General features: G+C 43.6%; 1 protein-coding gene across 1 annotated transcript; it reads left to right on the top strand.

Annotated features, from left to right (window-relative positions):
• The first annotated feature begins 2,678 nt into the window (after window positions 1-2,678).
• LOC147008997 (uncharacterized) lies at window positions 2,679-19,825 on the top strand. The gene is made up of 5 exons (XM_085863756.1): window positions 2,679-2,733; window positions 2,886-3,142; window positions 3,438-3,590; window positions 12,656-12,778; window positions 18,948-19,825. Exons 1-5 carry the CDS (start codon window positions 2,679-2,681, stop codon window positions 19,167-19,169), a joined length of 810 nt encoding a protein of 269 aa, XP_085719882.1. The 3' UTR covers window positions 19,170-19,825.
• Window positions 19,826-21,607: the final 1,782 nt, after the last annotated feature.

Here is a 21,607-nt window from a genome sequence, read left to right as displayed (position 1 = left end):
TCCCATTCTTCCCTCCAGGCCTTCAAAACAGCCGTTCACCACCATCTCTTATCGTCCTCCATCCAAATCCTCGATCTTTTCTACCTCCCCGATAATCCACCCAAGCCCACCTCCTTCAAATCCTTTGCTTTCCTTCCTAGAAAGTCCCTGCAATGTCCATTTTGTGTATACCCCGTGTTCCCCGCCCCATCCCTCTCCCTTCCACAGATTCTCCTAATGTCTTTGTTCCCCACTGTTTTTTGTCCTTCCCTCTCCCACCCCTCTTGTGTCTCATACCCCCCCCTTTTGTTGTGCGTTGTGTGTTAGCTCTCATACGAGAACTTCGGCAATGTATACAAAAAAAAAAACTTCAGAGTTCCTTGTCTCGATGGGAGAACCTGCCAGAAGGCCAACATTCTCTGCAGCACTTCACAAGCTAGGCTTTATGGGAAAGTGGCTAGATGGATGCCACTCCTGTGAAAAATGCACATGATAGCACACCTGGAGTTTGCAAAAGTGTACGTGAAAGACTGAGAGAATGAGGCAAAATATTCTGTGATCTTGATGAGATGAAAAATTGAACTCTTTGGCCTGAATGCAAAGCATTACGTCTGGCAGAGAACCGGAACACAACTCATCACCCATCCCCTAACACCATCCCTACCGTGAAGCATGGTAGTGGCAGCATCATGGTGTGGGGATGCTTTTTCAGTGGCAGGGACTGGGAAGACTTGTCAAGATGGAGAGAACAATGAATGGAGCCAAATACAGGAAAGTCCTTGAGGAGAACCTGCTTCAGAGTGCAAAAGACCTTAGACTGTGGTGAGAGATTTACGTTCCAAACAGGACAATGACCCCCAAACATACAGCCAAAAGCAACACTGGAATGGCTTCAGAACAAGAACGTGAAAGTCCTTGAGTGGCCCAGCTGAAGCCCAGACTTGAGATCCACATTGATAATCTGTGGAAAGACTTGAAGATTGCTGCTCATCGACGTTCCCCATATAAGTTCGACAGAGCTTTTAACAAATCTGCAAGGAAGAATGGGAGAAAAATCCCCAAATCCTAGATGTCCAAAGCTGATACAGACATACCCAAGAACACTCCAAGGCTGTAATCGCTGCCAAAGGCATCTTCGACAAAGTATTGACCCAGGGGGTTGAATACTTATTGGACGCAGGACATTTCATTCTCCAAAATTAATTTGTAAAGATTTCCTAAAAACATGTTTTCACTTTGTCATCAATGGGGTATTTTGTGTCGATCGGTAACAGACACTATTAATTTATCCATTTTAAATGCAGATTTAGTAACTCAACAAAATGTGACAAGAGTTGAGGGGTGTGAATACTTTCTAGGAAGGCGCACTGTACACGTGCGCATTAAACATTCGCAGGACTATCCTCATCCAAATACTTTGAATATCGTCTTCTGAGTATATTCTCTGAATATCGTTAACCGACATGGCAACATTTTTAGTAATAGTTTTAATTTTTCCACGTTATTGTGTGTGCGGTCGTGGAACTCTGTCGTCCGGCCCGGCCAGAATGGATACACCCCCTCAAATTCAAACTCACAATAAAACCCTCTGACTGTTGTTGCCCTGTGATACCTCAGCATCTCTTTTTACCACACCCTTACCTTTAGATACTTCTGATTGAGTTTTTGTAGCTCTTTGTACTTTTTGTGACGTGTTTTGTGCACTCACTTTTTTCCCTTTAACTTCTATGTTTTTAAACGTGGATTTTTCTTTGGATATCACAAGAAAGTATAGATTATGATGCAAATGATGTAGACCCGATTAGATTTCGGCATCAAGAGGTCAGAGGTCATGTCAGGAAAAAATGTGACGCATGAGAACAGCTAAAGGGATTTAAATCAAACTTGGTGCTGAAAGTATGGATGATGATGTAATAATTTGCGTGGAGGCATATCGGTTGACTTCGCGATGTCGAATTATGTCGAGCCCGTTGTTATTTTTTTAATGGTAATGTGGAGTCGAGTGTGATTTAAGAATCAGGGCTCAAGTACATTTCATACTATTTTCTTTTTCTACTCTTCCATCCAGGCCCACAAATGTGTGTGCACGCAGGTGACTCCTTGCACATAGCCATGTCATGCCCGGATGGTTACCTGCAGGTGACGTGTGAGGGGATAACACCACCTGAGAAAACTTCCCAATGTTTTGATGGTGACCCCAATTCGTTCTCCACTCTCACTTCGACGTTGCCACCGACGGTGGTCTCCATGCCTCAGAGTCCGGTCGACTTTACCGTGTTCTTACAGCCGTGGGAGCTCCAACGTCTCAACGATGTTGAATTTTGGGAATGTGCCAACCTTGCTGTGGAGGACATTTTTGGAGAGAGGAGGCGAGGATGTGTGAATGGGAAGCACTCACCAGTGGTACTTGATCTTACTGAGGACTCTCACTTTTGCCCCTACTGATGGTTCGTTGTAGGGGATGCGTAGTGTCTGCATACCCGAGTCGACAAGATTCCTTGGAGGCCGTTTTGAAACTGGCGAAGGCCAATGGCTTGCCGACAAGCAGCCTGCGTTTTTGGACATGTTGGACATGGATGAAAGACTATTCGGAATTAATATTTCTGCCAGTTCCAGGAAAATAGAGAGGTTGATGAATTTAAACTCTTTGCAAGGTTTCATGGAGCTCGACCAGAAAAAATGACTTAAACTTGCAGGGTATGGAAGATGTCTCACCTTCAGCAACTCTCGACAGTCATGCTTTAACACAAGACGGTAGTTCAGAAGTACACGGATCTCCACTGAGTGCAAACCTTGATCAAGAAGTTGTTTCATCAAATCAACGGCCAGTGAATTGCGAAGCCTTTTCTGGTGGTTGCAATCCGAAAACACGGGGTGCAAGTGTACAACACTCCGGTAAATCGAAGAACCGAACCTATTGCTCCCCAATTACACACAGAATCCTGACTTTAATTGGCAGGACCGAGGGAACGCAAGTTCAGCTGCTGGTGAATGCGACGATCCAACGGAGTTTGTGCCGCCAGGCAATCCTATCCATGAAAATGGTGATGTAGCACAAGGAAGCAGAGAGAATACAGGACCTCTGGGATGTTGTCGTACTCGATGCTGTGGAACCTTGTGGAATTATTCGGGAGGGCATTCTACAGAAAGCCATCATAGCTCGGTGCGAATCCTACCTACATTATGTAGTCGTTGATATTATCATTAACCTTAGACATGGCTTTGTTTTCTGAACCACATGAACACACAGAAGTGAAAAGTATGTAGTTGCTGCCAAAGGTTTTGAAGAATGAGGTGTTATTTTAAAATGCACTTTTGCTATAACAATGAATGACATGAGAAGTTACCAAAACTGTTTTGAGAATCCAAATGCAAAATCGGTTTCTTGTAGGAGAGCCATTTACTGTAACTCGTATGCTTGATTGGTTGTTCTCCATGTGAGGTCTTCCATGTCGCAGGAGCATGTTGAAGCCCGGAGGGCGAATCTTCCCTCACTGCATTGTGGTCATGGGTCAACTCATCCAGTCAGAGGCCCTGGAGCAGCAGGGTCCGTGCAGGGCAAGAATCCGACACTGGGGTACAATATTGCCCCTTTTGTCAACCTTTATGCGGTGAGATGTGGGGATTTGAGAATAATATAAGGATTGGGGGTTTGGTGGGTGGGGGGGGGCGTTAATTTTTTATAATAAAATAACTACACACCACACAACCGTTTGTAAATGCCATATCCTGCTAAATTGAGTCATTCAAATGGTTTAAAGGAGTTGTTGCAAACTTCAAGAATTAATTAAAAACAGATAGAGGATAAGAATGTGGGAGTTAATTGGGAAAGAAATTGACATAACAATGGATAACCATTTTGCTTGGAGAGAAAAACAGTTTCACAGATTGAAGAAGAAAATTACAGAAATAACAGAGCAGCCAGCTGCAGAAGTGAACAGGCAGGACAACCTACCTGGGGTGGCCCGATCAGAATGATTGTGGAAAGGCACAACTGGCTGTCAGAGCAGCTGGATAAAGTAAAACTTCAAGAAGAAGAGGTCACCGATCTGTTTTTTTGGTTCCAAAGGAAGGATCTTAATGTCCTTTGGTGGCTTTCTGGTGAGGAGGATGACAATGCCAATGGTTTTGAATTTCACTCATGGAAGTGTGTTGCTGCTTGCAAGTGTATATTACAATGACAAGTTGAGTTACAGATCCACACAGAAGGTTGTCATTGGTTCCCATCATGTCCAGCCTTTTTGACTGCTGTTTGCATCATTGGTAAGGGGCGCAGCTGTGCCCCCCTGATGCAGCGCCCCTATTACCAGTACACTGGTGCTCATTTCGCCGACCTCGGAAAGATGACAGGCTGAGTCAACCCGCCGGTGTTAATTCAGCAGTCAACGATGCTCGAACTCAGGACTCTAGGATCCCAAGCCAACACCAAGCTTGAGTCATTGGTTGAGGGAGAGGATCTTCATTAAAATATCCGATTCTTGGAATTTGACTCGTTCCTTAAATGAAAAACAAATCTTATCCCATCTCTATAACAACCACGAAACACGTCCAGCCATCTTCGGCAACCTTTCTACATCGCTTCAAATTCCCTCGTCTCGATGCGCGATACAATTCCTCAACAGAGCACGATTTTGAGCTTGCTTTGAAAGCTAGACGCTGGTGCGATGCCAGGAAGTCTTGGTTGGTACCTCTGTGCTCATCACAAGCAATAACGATGTTATGTCCAAGGGAGTATATGGTTCTCCTTTGTGGGAAGAGTATCTCACATCCCCACCTCGCACTTCCTGCAGCATGAAGGACAAGGTCCTAAGAATGATTGGCATTTTCTGGCAAGAAGCGGGAGCACTCTGTGCCATGACTTATGGGAATCACACAAAATCTCTCTGCCTTTGAACTGCTGTTGCAACTAGAGAGTTCATAGAATACGATACCCCATGCAGTGCTAAGTATACTTAAATTTTCATAAAATACTGATATTAAAGATCGTTTTAAAAATCCGGAAGTTTAGTGTCACTGAAGCAGTCTCACACACCACCCTTTTATTGTCACGTCAGGCCAGATCAGATCTGTGGGTTGCTACAGGTACCATGTAAACCTGTACTAACCTGTTCCATGGTCGGGTTGTCGGCGACGAAACCATCTCTCCCACCAGGTTTTTTGGTGAGGAGGGTGTTTGGATATGGACACCCAGCAGGATTAAAAACAAAACCTGTCAAAGGGCGGAAGAGCTCCTTGTGAGCCAACAGCCATCCATATCTAGTGCCCAACTGTGTCTGTGGACGTCGTCCTGCAGTTCAGTTACTTTTTTAGGTGGTTGGTGGCAGGATTTACACTCCGGCCACCGTAAAACCCTTCACTCCACAAAACACACTAAAACACAAAGAAAACTGAAAACCCACTCTGTGGGAGTACCTCTTGTGCAGCTGTCTTTCGCAGGGCAGCTCAACGCATGACGGGATTGGAAAGGGTGATCGCCAGGACTGCAACAACTAGCAAGGAGTGACGTTGCTCTCAGTGCCGGGCAAGGTCTTTGCTCGGATAATTCTTGATAGGGTTCGCCACCATCTGCTTGAGCACCAGTGTCCAGAGCAGTCAGGCTTTACACCAAAGAGGTCAACGATTGACCGTATCCTTGCTCTTTGAGTCCTCACCGAACACAGCCAAGAGTTTCGGTAGGGGCTGCTTGCAGCCTATGTTGATCTCTGCAAAGCGTTTGATTCAGTGAATCGGGATGTCCTCTGGAGGATTCTTGGTCTTCATTTGGTGCCACCAAAACTGATCAATCTGATATAGTAACTGCACTCTGGTTCCGAGAGTGCTGTGAGATATGGTGATGCCATCTCTGACTTGTTTACAGTTGTTACTGGAGTTCTTCGGGGTGTGTACTGACCCCCACACTTTTCAGCGTTTGTATGGACTGGATTCTGGGGAGAATGTTGGAGACATCAAGCTGCAGTACATCATTTGGAATGTCAAGATCTCTAACCTTGATTTTTCAGATGCTGCAGTCATCTTTGAGGAGACTGCATATCCTTTTGGGAGCCCTCGAGGTGCTGAATGAGGAGTCGGAGCCGCTGGGATTACGGGTTGCCTGGGGCAAAAACTAAGATCCAGGCTTTCAATGACATCTTGGATGCTGCTATCTTGTCTATGCCTGTTTGTGGTGAGGATGTTGTCACGGAGAGATTCACTTGCCTTGGCAGTGATATTCATGTCTCAGAGGTCATTCGACGTCTGGCTCGGTCCTGGGGAGTCATGGATATCCTTGATCATGGGGGTGTGGTGGTGTCGGTACCTGTGCAGGAGGACGAAAGGCTGAGTCTGCATGTCCTTGGTGCTTTCAGTCTTGCACTACGGATGTGAGACTTGGACTCTGACCAGGGATCGGAGACAGAAAATTAAATCCTTTGGTTTCAGCTCTCTTTGGAGAATCCTTTGCTATTGCTGGTCGTACTTTGTGTCCAATGAGCGGTTGCTGAGAGAAACTACCAGAGAGTTGGTGTCAAAGCCACCCAATGCTCGCCTGTTTATACATTTATCGTTTTTAAAAGACGTCTAATAATATTTTTTTATAAAGCATTGCAGTGGTCTGATCCAAATAATTTTAAAGCAATACATGTATTTGTATATTGTAATCAGTAAAAAATAGTGTGGTAGATAAAAAACATTAGAAAGGAAATAACTTGCACCAAAAACTTTAACATTTTCACGCTCACGCTCACGCCGGGGGTATCGCTATAGCTCTCTGTTCTTCGAACAGGCAAGCTAAAAATGTGATTTGTTACCTGCATCGTCCGTGAGCATCAGCTGCGGCTATGTGGACAGGCGGCTCGTTTTCCTGCAATTGATCCTGATCACCAGATTTTCTCAGCAAGGGAACCTTATGAATGGAGGAAACCAATGGGCCGACCTTGTGGCTCGTGGTTGCAGCTGGTTGATCAGCATCTCAAGAAGATGGGGATGGGCTTGGTATCTGCCTGGGGGATGGCCAGACGGAGGCCCCTGGAGTACCGATGGAAAGTGGACGCAGCGACGTGTGCTCCGGCGCATGCTCCCATACCTGGCCTGACCTTCTACACTGTAATAAGATGATGTTGAGTAGTAGTTTAGGAGATGGAGGCCTGATTGATTAGTATATAACGCAGCGTCAATGGGAATCGTACATAGCCATGTCGGCCGCCTCTTCCTCACCCCGATAATGCACCCTGTCATATATATATATATATATATATATATATATATATATATATATATATATATATATATAGATATATATAGATATAGATATATATATAGATATATATAGATATAGATATATATATATATATATATATATATAGATATATATATATATATATATATATATATATATATATATATATATATATATATATATATATATATATATATATATATATATCGATATATCATACGGTTCTTGGAAGTGTGATGAAGGCAATTTGTGTTCTCCATCGGTCAAGTATACAATTCAATATAAATAAAGGTTTTAGACGTTTGAAGGCGTAATTGAGGGGTTTTCCACCATTTTACCTCGTGCCTATTACATCACCCTATAACACGTTACATTCGTTGTTTGTGTCCATTATGACATCCTTAAAAACAGTAAGTTTCCTGTTTGGAATGATTTTAAATTTTGTTGAATTGCCAGGCAAGGAGAGAATAAAAATATTATCTCACTCCTCTGTGTACATGTGTGGTCGGGACAAATTCAAAGGCAAAGTACGGTAAAACGGCAAACTTGTTTTCCTATTCATGTTCAAAATATAACATTCAATTTAACAGACAGACGGACATGAACCAATTGCTTAACCTCACCTTTCGCTTCGCATGCGTAGGGTAACAACCAAAAGCAATTGCAGGAACTGGAAGTTCCATTTTAAATTTCTCGTACACAAACTCCCGATGGGAGCGACAGGGAGGGTCGTCGTGTTTTCCTCTTTGGGGTATATATGTATATATATATATATATATATATATATATATATATATATATATATATATATATATATATATATATATATATATATATATATATATATATATATATATATATATATATATATATATATATATATATATATATATAACAGTAGATATAGTCTCGGGTCCGTTCTTGTGAGTTGGACACGATAAGCAGAGAATGCCTCGAGGATGTCTGGATTGCTCCAGATTTCTTTCAGTTTCATATTAAACAGCAGTATATGCGCCTGTTTATAAAAGCAATCATACGTGTTTGCAGTTTATTTTTATTTCTGGTGGGCCTCATCTTCTTCCTCATTTTCAAACCCCACAAAATGCCACGATAAGCTATTTATACACGCTAACACAGTGTTTGTTCAAGGAGGAAAAACCCTTTTGGGCGAGGGGATTTTATTATTAACTAGACGACCCGTGAACCCATTGGGTTCCCGTTGACGGCGCTTGATGAAAAAAAAAAATAAAGACAAAATTGTAATATTAACTCGACGACCCGTGAACCCGTTGGATTCCTGTTGTGACAGCCGTTGATGAAAGAAATCATAAAAAAAAAAAGATAGCTCCAGCGAACTATACCGCTGAGGTTGTTTTCATGATCAAATTCTCCCGAAGAGTACTTGACTGAATCGGTAATTGATTTTAAAATATTTTTTTCGTTACCCGATTTGAACGAAACTTGATACTGCATACCGCAGGAGAATGTTGAGTAAGGTGGCCCTAACATTTTTGTGCTATCCTGTACCGTTTTGGCTGTATTTCGTGAACATACATACATACTTACATATATACATACATACATACATACATACATACATGCACACATACTTACATACTTACATATATACATACATACAGCCTGGTGTTGGCGCAGTGGTTGGGGCAGCAGCTTGGGATCCAAAAGGTCCTGAGTTCAAGCCCCATTGGACCACTGAATTAATACACCAGGGGTTGACTCAGCCTGTCATCCTTCCGAGGTCGGTGAAATGAGTACCAGTGTACTGGGCCGGTGTACACACCGGTTAAAATAGGTGTACCATATCCCTGTGTCGTAAGAGGCGACCAGGGTTGCGTCAGGAAGGGCATCCGGCGTAAAACATGTGCCAAATCACTATGCGGATCATACGGATGATCCGCTGTGGCGACTCCCGAAAGGGAGCAGGCGAAAGAAGAAGAAGAAGACATATATACATACATACATACATACATAATGAGAGTTTTAATAATATATAGATAGATATTGTTTCGTAATAACTAACATTATGCCAGCCTGGTATTGGCTTAGTGGTTAGGGTGGCGGCTTGGGATCCTAGGGTCCTGAGTTCGAGCCCCGTTGGCCACTGAATTAACACCAGGGAGTTGACTCAGCCTGTCATCCTGAGGTCGACAAAATGAGTACCAGTGTACTGGTCCCGGTGCATGCCTCGGTTAGAATAGGTGGACCGTATCCCTATGTGTCGCAAGAGGCGACCAGGGTTGGCGTCAGGAAGGGCATCCGGCCATAAAACATTGCCTCAAGAAGGGAACCATGATTGCATGGAGCTCACAAAAAGCTAACCCCTGCTCAGCAGGGAAAAATGGCTGTAAAAGGCTGTTTAATATATTAACATTATACGATTATCATTCATGACGCTGCTACCTCCGTCACCGAAGGTGGTAGGTTATGTTTTCACCCCTATCTGTCTTTATCTAGCCTGGTGTTGGCTTGGTGGTTAGGATGGTGGGTTGGGATCCCAGGGTCCTGAGTTCAAGCCCCGTTGGGCCACTGAATTAACACCAGGGGGTTGACTCAGCCAGTCATCCCTCCGAGGTCGGCGAAATGAGTGACAGTGTACTGGTCCCGGTGTATGCCCCGGTTAGAATAGGTGTACCATATCCCTGTGTGTCGTAAGAGGCGACCAGGGTTGGTCGTGTTTTTTTTTTTTTTTTGTGTTTTTCTTTTGTGTTTTTCTCCGCAAAAAATCTTTTGTGTTTTTCTCCGCAACCGCTTGTCGGATTGAGACAATTTTCATCATTGGCGCGACCACTAGTGTGGAATGTTTTAATGATAATGATGACGTCATAGGTCACGTGGTGTGGTGGTCATGTTGGAAAAACGGAAAAAACTTTGGACCTCTATCTCTGAAACTGCACCAAGGAAAAAAATTGAAACTTGGCACACGGCAAGTCCTCCTCATGGGGAATGAGTGATCTTTTTATGACGTCATAGGTACCTTCGTTATGACATCATAATTGCATATGCAGAACGCTGCATCCGATGGAATGAAAAATTTTGAGGGTCATCTGGGGATAAAATGGTCTTCAAATTTTTTTTGATGACGTCATTGGTCATGTGATTTTTTTTTTAACAACTGTTCATCAGTTATTGGTCACGTCAGCCATATTGTTGTTTTTTTTTTTACTTCAAAAATCTCTGAAATGGCTGAACAGATCGAGGCGAAACTTTACACGTGTACGACTGCCTATCCATGAGGAACAAAAGGGTCATGCGTATGATGTCATAGGTCACATGGTTTGGCAGCAATATTGGATTTACTCTAAAACCTATAAAAATACACCACTCAGAAGTCCTGGCGAGGGTCTGCAATCTCCGATTGCTCTTTTCCTGTTAACCTCCGCCATCTTCGAAGATGGATGGAGGTTACTGTTTTCACCGCTTTCTGTTTGTTTGTTTGTTTGTGAACAGTATTACGGAAAAAGTCCTCGACGGATTTCGACGAAACTTGGTGGGGGGGGGGGGGTGGTTAGGTATGGTCTAAGGATCATGCCATTAAATTTTGGACTTGGTCCCCCCTCCTCAAAAAAAAAAAATTGTTAGAGAAAAAAATTTTTTTTTTTTGCATTTCTACATGTTTTAAGTGATTTCCAACCCCCTCCCAAAAAAAGTTGTTACCCCCCCCCAAAAAAGATTGAGATTTTATTTTATTTTTTTTTGCATTTTTACATGTTTTAAGTGATTTCCAACCCCCCCCCCAAAAAAAAATTGTTACCCTCCTCCAAAAAAGAAAAAAATTCTTTTTGCATTTCTACATGTTTTAAGTGATTTCCAACCCCCCCCAAAAAAAATTGTTAGAGAAAAAAATTTGCAACTTTTTTTTTCAACAAAATTTCGATTTTTTTTTTTTTTTACATGTTTTAAACCATTTCTACATGGTTTAAGTGATTTCCAACCCCCCCCCCCAAAAAAAAAAGATGCAGAAAAGAACTATAACTCTGTCAGCACTGTTGACATCATATTTAATGAATAAGATATAAGGTTCACTTGAGTGACACAGCAGTATTGGCGGCGGAGGTTTTGCACTCTCCCGAGTGCTCCCCCTCTCGTTAGTTTTGTTATTAGAAGTGGCCTTGGACAAACGCCACTGTTAGCTATCTAACATGGATATGCACCTTAAAAAGGACTTCACCCAAGGCGGAACACCCCCTTGTGTTAAGGAATACTTGAGATGACACCAAACAACAGTTGCTACCTGCAATTTAGGCAGGGATTTATAATTAGTTTAGGATGCTGATGCTGTGGATAACACACCTACTCTTCATGAAAGATCTTAACAACGTCCACAAACTAATGCCAGCAAGCGGGACACTTGGCTTGACGTCCATCGGAGGAAAGGCACACTTTTTGAGGCAACGCGTTACCTGGGAGGCCCAAATCCTTCCGACAGTTTATCAGGTCTGGAATCGAATCTAGACGAGATGGCTCAAAAGCAGATGTTTTTCCTCTGCACCATCCTACACCATGACCGTACAATCATTCCATTCCTTAGTTACTCGGATCATTTAAGTGAGTCAAGCAAATACAAAGGCCTAGTTGAATGCTTGGCACGTCGTTGATTAAAGTCTGAAAATGTAAAACTGATGAACAGTTGTTGGAAAGTAAACGGCAGGTGACGTATTCTCCAACCAATAAACTGGAACGGCACTTGATAAAGCGCATACCTCGGCCAGGCTGAACAGTTTACGTTTTGTATCCCACTGATGGGCTGGATCTGCATGCAGACCTGAACCAAAATCGAATCTGCTTGTTCTCATCCATACACCGAACCTGTCCACCAAGTTTTTTGGTTTTTTTTGTCCGAATCCATCCGTAACTTGTTGAGATATCCTGCTCACAGAAAAACAGACTGATGAAAACATGACCTCCGTCCACCTTTTGGAGGCCGAGGTAACAAACTGGAAATATAACATGCATTTGTTAGAAATTATCTCGTTACTTTACTCGACCAACATTATCCATGTCGTTTTCTCCCCATTTACAAACTGCTGAACACGAATGCTGTGTGACCAATAGGCCATCGCTCTGCACGTGAAAGGGGTGAGGGGGGTCACAAGGCCTGGCACATTCATGCAAAGACTACATTGATACCAAAAAAGGTTGACAAAGCAAAATGCCCGTTTCATCAACTATGTAACATGATATTTTTCACAGGTTTCAGCAGATTGCCATTTGGTTTACACTTTGTTTGTTGAGAGTTGGTTAAGCGCTTGTAATGGGCAAGTGTGAAGGTAATGGTCCGGTGTGACATGGAATATGCAGCTCGCGTAAGACAGCCGAACCTGGATTTGGAAATGGATGAAGAAGATAAATAAGTGTGTTTTTGTCAAACATCGCCGAAAATGTAGTCTTGCTGTTAAAATAAGGTGCACAGAGAGAGCAAAACTGTACGTGTGTTTGACACAGGTGCCGCTGCAACAGAATGTGCACCTGAACTCGCTGCCACACCGTGCTCTCAGCCACTCGACCGTCCTGCTGCAGCTTGACCTCATGGCGTGCCAGTCGACCTCCATCAAACGGTCCACCAAGGTAAATGGCAACGTGGGAACGAAGCCGTTCGACGAGCGATGTCGACTCATTTACCCTTTGACTTGAACGTGTAAAACATGACGGAAATGCAAATTTTGTTCCGCAGTCGTGTTTGTGATTGTGGGTGTCGCTGCGAAAAAGTGAGCAGACCCATGACTGCGGTGTGAAAGATGGACCTTGTTTCGATTTTATTTTTATTTTTATTTTTTTCCAAACAAATATCCTGATTTTATCAATTTTGTTTTAAGAACAACGAAATTGCCATTTGTGATCATATTCATTTGCGAAGATGCAATGAATGACATTGATGGCTTGATTTTGATATTTTTTTTCATGCAAGTGTCTACTCTCACACTGTATGTCTTTCACTGGATTGTCGTTCGTTCTCATTCATGATTTGGATAAGTTGTAAAAGGTTTGTTATTTTGGTGCAGATGTGATATAAAACGTATGGCTGTAATGATGCACTTGTCAGATGGTGCAGACGTGTTGGATGGCATTTTCAGGGAAGAGGTGGAGATTCGGCCTAGTTTCTCAGATGACGGCTAGATGACACTACCTGAAGTGTGGTTGATCGGGGATTTGTCTGGATGACACTACCTGAAGTGTGGTTGATCGGGGATTCGTCTGGATGACACTACCTGAAGTGTGGTTGATCGGGGATTTGTCTGGATGACACTACCTCAAGTGTGGTTGATCGGGGATTTGTCTGGATGACACGATCTGAAGTATAGTTGATCGGGGATTTGTCTGAATGATACTACCTAAAGTGTCGTTGATCGGGGATTTGTCTGGATGACACTACCTGAAGTATAGTTGATCAGGGATTTGTCTGGATGACACTGTCTGAAGGGTAGTTTATCGGGGATTTGTCTGCATGACACTACCTGAAGTATAGTTTATCGGGGATTTGTCTGCATGACACTACCTGAAGTATAGTTGATCGGGGATTTGTCTGGATGACACTGTCTGAAGGGTAGTTTATCGGGGATTTGTCTGCATGACACTACCTGAAGTATAGTTGATCGGGGATTTGTCTGGATGACACTACCTGAAGTGTGGTTGATCGGGGATTCGTCTGGATGACACTACCTGAAGTGTGGTTCATCGGGGATTTGTCTGGATGACACTACCTGAAGTGTGGTTGATCGGGGATTTGTCTGGATGACACGATCTGAAGTATAGTTGATCGGGGATTTGTCTGAATGATACTACCTAAAGTGTCGTTGATCGGGGATTTGTCTGGATGACACTACCTGAAGTATAGTTGATCAGGGATTTGTCTGGATGACACTGTCTGAAGGGTAGTTTATCGGGGATTTGTCTGCATGACACTACCTGAAGTATAGTTGATCGGGGATTTGTCTGCATGACACTACCTGAAGTATAGTTGATCAGGGATTTGTCTGGATGACACTACCTGAAGTATAGTTGATCAGGGATTTGTCTGGATGACACTGTCTGAAGGGTAGTTTATCGGGGATTTGTCTGCATGACACTACCTGAAGTATAGTTGATCGGGGATTTGTCTGGATGACACTGTCTGAAGGGTAGTTTATCGGGGATTTGTCTGCATGACACTACCTGAAGTATAGTTGATCGGGGATTTGTCTGGATGACACTACCTGAAGTGTGGTTGATCGGGGATTCGTCTGGATGACACTACCTGAAGTGTGGTTGATCGGGGATTTGTCTGGATGACACTACCTCAAGTGTGGTTCATCGGGGATTTGTCTGGATGACACGATCTGAAGTATAGTTGATCGGGGATTTGTCTGAATGATACTACCTAAAGTGTCGTTGATCGGGGATTTGTCTGGATGACACTACCTGAAGTATAGTTGATCAGGGATTTGTCTGGATGACACTGTCTGAAGGGTAGTTTATCGGGGATTTGTCTGCATGACACTACCTGAAGTATAGTTGATCGGGGATTTGTCTGGATGACACTGTCTGAAGGGTAGTTTATCGGGGATTTGTCTGCATGACACTACCTGAAGTATAGTTGATCGGGGATTTGTCTGCATGACACTACCTGAAGTATAGTTGATCAGGGATTTGTCTGGATGACACTGTCTGAAGTGTAGTTTATCGGGGATTTGTCTGGATGACACTACCTGAAGTATAGTTGATCAGGGATTTGTCTGGATGACTGTCTGAAGGGTAGTTTATCGGGATTTGTCTGCATGACACTACCTGAAGTATAGTTGATCGGGGATTTGTCTGCATGACACTACCTGAAGTATAGTTGATCAGGGATTTGTCTGGATGACACTGTCTGAAGTGTAGTTTATCGGGGATTTGTCTGCATGACACTACCTGAAGTATAGTTGATCGGGGATTTGTCTGGATGACACTGTCTGAAGGGTAGTTTATCGGGGATTTGTCTGCATGACACTACCTGAAGTATAGTTGATCGGGGATTTGTCTGCATGACACTACCTGAAGTATAGTTGATCAGGGATTTGTCTGGATGACACTGTCTGAAGTGTAGTTTATCGGGGATTTGTCTGCATGACACTGTCTGAAGTGTGGTTGATCGGGGATTTGTCTGGATGACGCTACCTGAAGTGTGGTTGATCGGGGATTTGTCTGGATGACGCTACCTGAAGTGTGGTTGATCGGGGATTTGTCTGGATGACACTACCTGACGTATAGTTGATCGGGGATTTGTCTGAATGATACTACCTAAAGTGTCGTTGATCAGGGATTCGTCTGGATGACACTACCTGACGTATGGTTGATCGGGGATTTGTCTGGATGACACTACCTGACGTATAGTTGATCGGGGATTTTTCTGAATGACACTACCTGACGTATAGTTGATCGGGGATTTGTCTGGATGACACTACCTGACGTATAGTTGATCGGGGATTTGTCTGAATGACACTATCTGACGTATAGTTGATCGGGGATTTGTATGAATGACACGACCTGACGTATAGTTGATCGGGGATTTGTCTGAATGACACTACCTGACATATAGTTGATCGGGGATTTGTCTGAATGACACTACCTGACGTATAGTTGATCGGGGATTTGTCTGAATGACACTACCTGACGTATAGTTGATTGGGGATTTGTCTGAATGACACTACCTGACGTATAGTTGATCGGGGATTTGTCTGGATGACACTACCTGAAGTGTGGTTGATCGGGGATTTGTCTGGATGACACTACCTGACGTATAGTTGATCGGGGATTTGTCTGCATGACACTACCTGAAGTATAGTTGATCGGGGATTTGTCTGCATGACACTACCTGAAGTATAGTTGATCAGGGATTTGTCTGGATGACACTGTCTGAAGTGTAGTTTATCGGGGATTTGTCTGCATGACACTGTCTGAAGTGTGGTTGATCGGGGATTTGTCTGGATGACGCTACCTGAAGTGTGGTTGATCGGGGATTTGTCTGGATGACGCTACCTGAAGTGTGGTTGATCGGGGATTTGTCTGGATGACACTACCTGACGTATAGTTGATCGGGGATTTGTCTGAATGATACTACCTAAAGTGTCGTTGATCAGGGATTCGTCTGGATGACACTACCTGACGTATGGTTGATCGGGGATTTGTCTGGATGACACTACCTGACGTATAGTTGATCGGGGATTTTTCTGAATGACACTACCTGACGTATAGTTGATCGGGGATTTGTCTGGATGACACTACCTGACGTATAGTTGATCGGGGATTTGTCTGAATGACACTATCTGACGTATAGTTGATCGGGGATTTGTATGAATGACACGACCTGACGTATAGTTGATCGGGGATTTGTCTGAATGACACTACCTGACATATAGTTGATCGGGGATTTGTCTGAATGACACTACCTGACGTATAGTTGATCGGGGATTTGTCTGAATGACACTACCTGACGTATAGTTGATTGGGGATTTGTCTGAATGACACTACCTGACGTATAGTTGATCGGGGATTTGTCTGGATGACACTACCTGAAGTGTGGTTGATCGGGGATTTGTCTGGATGACACTACCTGACGTATAGTTGATCGGGATTTGTCTGAATGACACTACCTGACGTATAGTTGATCGGGATTTGTCTGAATGACACTACCTGACGTATAGTTGATTGGGGATTTGTCTGAATGACACTACCTGACGTATAGTTGATCGGGGATTTGTCTGGATGACACTACCTGACGTATAGTTGATCGGGGATTTGTATGAATGACACTACCTGACGTATAGTTGATCGGGGATTTGTCTGGATGACACTACCTGAAGTGTGGTTGATCGGGGATTTGTCTGGATGACACTACCTGACGTATAGTTGATCGGGGATTTGTCTGAATGACACTACCTGACGTATAGTTGATCGGGGATTTGTATGAATGACACTACCTGACGTATAGTTGATCGGGGATTTGTCTGAATGACACTACCTGACGTATAGTTGATCGGGGATTTGTCTGAATGACACTACCTGACGTATAGTTGATTGGGGATTTGTCTGAATGACACTACCTGACGTATAGTTGATTGGGGATTTGTCTGAATGACACTACCTGACGTATAGTTGATCGGGGATTTGTCTGGATGACACTACCTGACGTATAGTTGATCGGGATTTGTATGAATGACACTACCTGACGTATAGTTGATCGGGGATTTTTCTGAATGACACTATCTGAGGTGTGGTTGATCGGGGATTTGTACAATGAATAGACAAAGCACTGTCTAACTACCCCCTTGGGCTGTATTGATGTAGCGCAACTACAGATTAAGTTGTACTTGAGTCAGCCATCAGCCAATTAATATTTTCTCAAAATTTCCAGAGTATGAAGAGGGAAATTTATTAATCGCAATCCAGAGGGGAAGGGGAAGGGGGGAGGGAGGGGAGGACGTGGTGATGGGTGGGGAGGGGGGGGGGTCGGGGTTAGGCCAGTTGATCGATAAATTGGTAAAATCCGATTGTTTTCCCCCCACATGTAACACAAGTGCTGTGGGGACTTTGTGTTGTGATCAAATGGGGAACACCATGTGATGCATGGATGTGAATGTGCCCTTCATTGTTTCAAACGTGTTCGGCTTTCGAGTTGAGATCATCAGGGCAGAAAAAGCTTAACATTTCCAATCGACGAAACGTATCATCTCCAATCACCACCACGTAAAGTACCACATGACACCGAATAACGCTTTAGCATCAACGTAAGACTGTATCAGGTATGATTTTGGATCCCGTACAAAGATTGTACGTTTATGTTTGACCTCAGCCGGGCTCATTCGATGCGTTGTATCAAAGCTTCATGCAAGTGAAATGATTTTTGTGTTGAACAAGTTTTGTTTTCTCACCTTCTAATTCTTCATCATCAGCTAAGGGTGCGGCTTTGCCACTGATGCCCTCTGCTCGTTTGGCCAGTAATTTGTTCAGGGTGCCGACGATAGCGAGTCTTCTTTTCACAAAGGACACCGTGGGATCTTTAACGTCCACTCCCGAATGACGGCAGACGGGACGCCCGTTTAACGCACACACATATTGATGAATCACCCTGCCTGTGAAACATCAGGATGCCCGTTTATAGCTTGGTCGGGATTCAAACCCTGGATCGACAGCTTCGAGGTGAGTGTGCGTACCGCCAGGCCATCCTGTCAGGCCGTTTTCTCATCTTATCAGTTGATATAACCCATTAAACGAGTTGGAAGCAGCACTTGGCTGTGGTGTATTGGACTGACTGAAGTTTGTGAATCTCTCAACTGTTTTTGAGGAAAAAACGCATTCAAACTGTTGGGAAAGATAAATCGAATGCACCTCAAACGGCCACCCTAGTTCCGTTACGACGTGACCTATTTGAGAAATTTCACCACCATAACAGAAGAAAACCGTAAACGAGTTATTTGGACAATTTTTGAGAAATTCACGTCCGACTGCAAGGCAGATGCATTCGACACGAACAATGTCTAATTTTGAGTTAAAGAGTGGAATTGACTCGCGAGACGTGTTATGTGGCACTGCCGCACACCACCCGTGGAACACAGACGAGCGTGGTGAGAGAGGATAGGGTTTGTCATTGCGCGTCGGAAACGCCCAAAAGGTTCGGCTTGATGAAAGATGGTCGACAACGAAGCAAGGTGGTTTGGTTTTCTTAATTTTTCTCTGTCAAATTCATCTGTTTGCGTCACCTCGTTTTGTGTTTGCCTGTCAGGTGTGCGTCACTGCAGCTGGGAAAGCGTCGGCCATCGCCGTCTGGTTGGACCTCGGCCTTAGTTCCAACACCCCTCGGATCTCAGCTCTCCGACCGAGCTCTCACGTTCTTCAGACCGCGACTCTTGTCCAACCAGAGCGGGTGGTTTCACCCGGCCAGTCCATCCATGTGCAAACCACGTGCCGTGATGGCTGCTTGCATGTACAGCTCGCCGACATGTAGCACATCATGAACCTCGATTGGTGAAAAGCAATGGTTTCCAACCAATGCGATCGAGCCACACAATCCACTCGGAATTAACCACTGACTTGACTGACTATCAGCTTTCCTTGAATTAAAAAAAAAAATTCAATTGAATAAGTTGTACATTCTTATGGCCTGATGTTGATTTGATCAAGGTTATGGTTCAAATTATTTTATTATTTGACATGACCAGATGCCTTGTCTCTTAATTTTATTAATCCCACGATGATAGTCAACGCAGCAACACTTGAAACCTCGTGAAAGCAAAGCTTCATATAATTGCTATTTTGAACTCATCTGGACACGCAGAATGAAGAACTCGTTTTGCTGGTATCGATGTGCGTAGCAAACAGAACGATGGTTGGAGTCGACACGGCATCGATCGAGGATTGCTAACCACTGTGGGAAGCTCGAAAAAAGCTGACGTTTCGGCCGTTAACCCTTCGTCAGACCAAAAGAGAGGGGACGGTTAATGCCCGACACTCCAGATTCTTCTTGCTTCCCACGGTGGTTGGCTTACCTGGGCCCAATATGCTGTCAATTACACCCAGTCACCTGTACATGGTTTGATCAATCAAATTTGGAAATGCTTTGGAATGTCCTGCAAAAAGGCAAATAAATAAATTTGAATCAAATACTTTTTCCCTGTTTTTTTTAATTTTTTTTTTGTTTGTTTTATCACATCCCGGCCCATCGAAGAAAATGCTTGCACAGAACTTGGGACATTATGATCACGACGGTCCATCTGAAAACTGCTTGGATATTCTTTTTTGGGCCTCACCTATTTCAGAATCGTGAGCAATAAGGTAAGGAAAGCTACTTTTACATGCGATGTGTTTTGATAAAACTGTGCTGCGAAGCACCGTTATATTATTTCCTGATTGCATTATTTGGGGATCAATGTTAAACCTGAAATGCCGACAGCACTTTATTCGATTCATAAATGGCGCTGAATTCAAAAGACGTTTTCAAGACGGTCTGGTGCCATGCTCTGCTTGCTAAGCTATTTATCTGTGGCATCCGAGGTCACCTTTATTCTTGCATGCCAACGTCCTCGACTCGCACGGTCAGTCAATATAATTGTGCAGTCGCCTCTCCCAGTAAAGGCTGAAATTCCCCAAAGCAGCGTCTCAGGCTCACCCTTGCTCCTCATATACTTAAGTGACCTCTGATGCCCTGAGTAACCCTGGTTTCCTTTTTGCAGACTATTCCACTTTGCCTGACTGAAAACTATCCCAACGGCAGGATAACAGCAGCTGCTTCCATCTCTGTTGATCAGGAAAGGAGCACCTAATGGTCGGACAAGTGGAATGTCCATCAATCCAGGCAAGTCTCGTACTCTCACCGTGTCGAGGATCATCATCAAAGCCACCAATATATTTCCATAATCAACCACTGGAAACAAGTTGACTCTTGAGCTTCCCGGCCTCACTATCAGTCACGAGCTCTTCTGGTTAATGTATATACCCAATGCCCCGAAGGCCAGGCGCAAACTAGGCTCCGTCATACCATGTTCTTTGGTGAATCCGTATTCCTCGTGATTGACGAGGGCTGTCTCTGGAGCTCATTGGAATACTGCTCTCCCTCTCCGACGAGCCGAGCTGGGTGTCTCGCTTATCACCCCTCTCATTGGATGCAATGGAATGTAAAGCCCACAACGTCATTGGTATATCTCACAAAGACGCTGAAGCACCATGCTCCTCTGTCCTCGCAGACAGCTTGCTGGCCTGTTTTCTACCACCTCCATTACTCCCCTCTGTTTTCAACCATCCGATCCTCCTTATTTAGAGGATGCACGTGTATTAAAAGCAGGCCCTCTGTTAAAATTTCCAAAATCCAGACTTACTGCTCACCTCCACTCCTTTGTTCTTCATGTATCTTGCTTGTGGAATTACATTCCCGAGAGAGTGTGATCTTGATCTTTTCTCCAATGGTGAGTGCCTCACCATCGATCTCATCCTCCATCTACAAGAGATATTTTCTTCCCTTATTAACCCTCTCCTGATCTACCCTCTTACTCGTGGGTTACGATGTTCCTCCACCCCTCCATTATTTTATCACGATTCATTTCCTTGCTGATTACATGCACCTGGTGTCCCACTATCTATAAGTTGCTTCTCTTCCCTTCCTACTCTTCCATGAGCTGAGACTTTGTATATTTATATATATATATATATATATATATATATATATATATATATATATATATATATATATATGTATATATATATATATATATATATATATATATATCAAAAAAGAGTAACTTTAACTCATGACCCAATTAGGAGTACAAGTTATGGCAAAGAGGTAAGTCATTGACATTTGATAAAGACCGACCAATTATTAATGAAAAACATGACACAATAGGGCACTTTCGAAATGACACATTCCGCTCCAGGAATGCTCGGTGCGCA

Source organism: Eptatretus burgeri, chromosome 18 (genome assembly GCF_056783735.1).
Source record: "Eptatretus burgeri isolate ZD-2024b chromosome 18, Ebu_testis_v1, whole genome shotgun sequence".
Lineage (NCBI taxonomy): Eukaryota > Metazoa > Chordata > Myxini > Myxiniformes > Myxinidae > Eptatretus > Eptatretus burgeri.
Note: the sequence above shows the minus strand (reverse complement) of the source record. Positions and strands in the feature narration are given on the sequence as shown.

Excerpts from the sequence above, each read along its gene's own strand:
- LOC147008997 (XM_085863756.1), top strand. The coding sequence starts at position 2,679 with ATGGAAGATGTCTCACCTTCAGCAACTCTCGACAGTCATGCTTTAACA. Across the intron at positions 3,143-3,437 it reads CAGAAAGCCATCATAGCTCG|GAGCATGTTGAAGCCCGGAG; the intron begins GTGCGAATCCTA and ends TCCATGTCGCAG. Across the intron at positions 3,591-12,655 it reads CTTTTGTCAACCTTTATGCG|GTGCCGCTGCAACAGAATGT; the intron begins GTGAGATGTGGG and ends TGTTTGACACAG.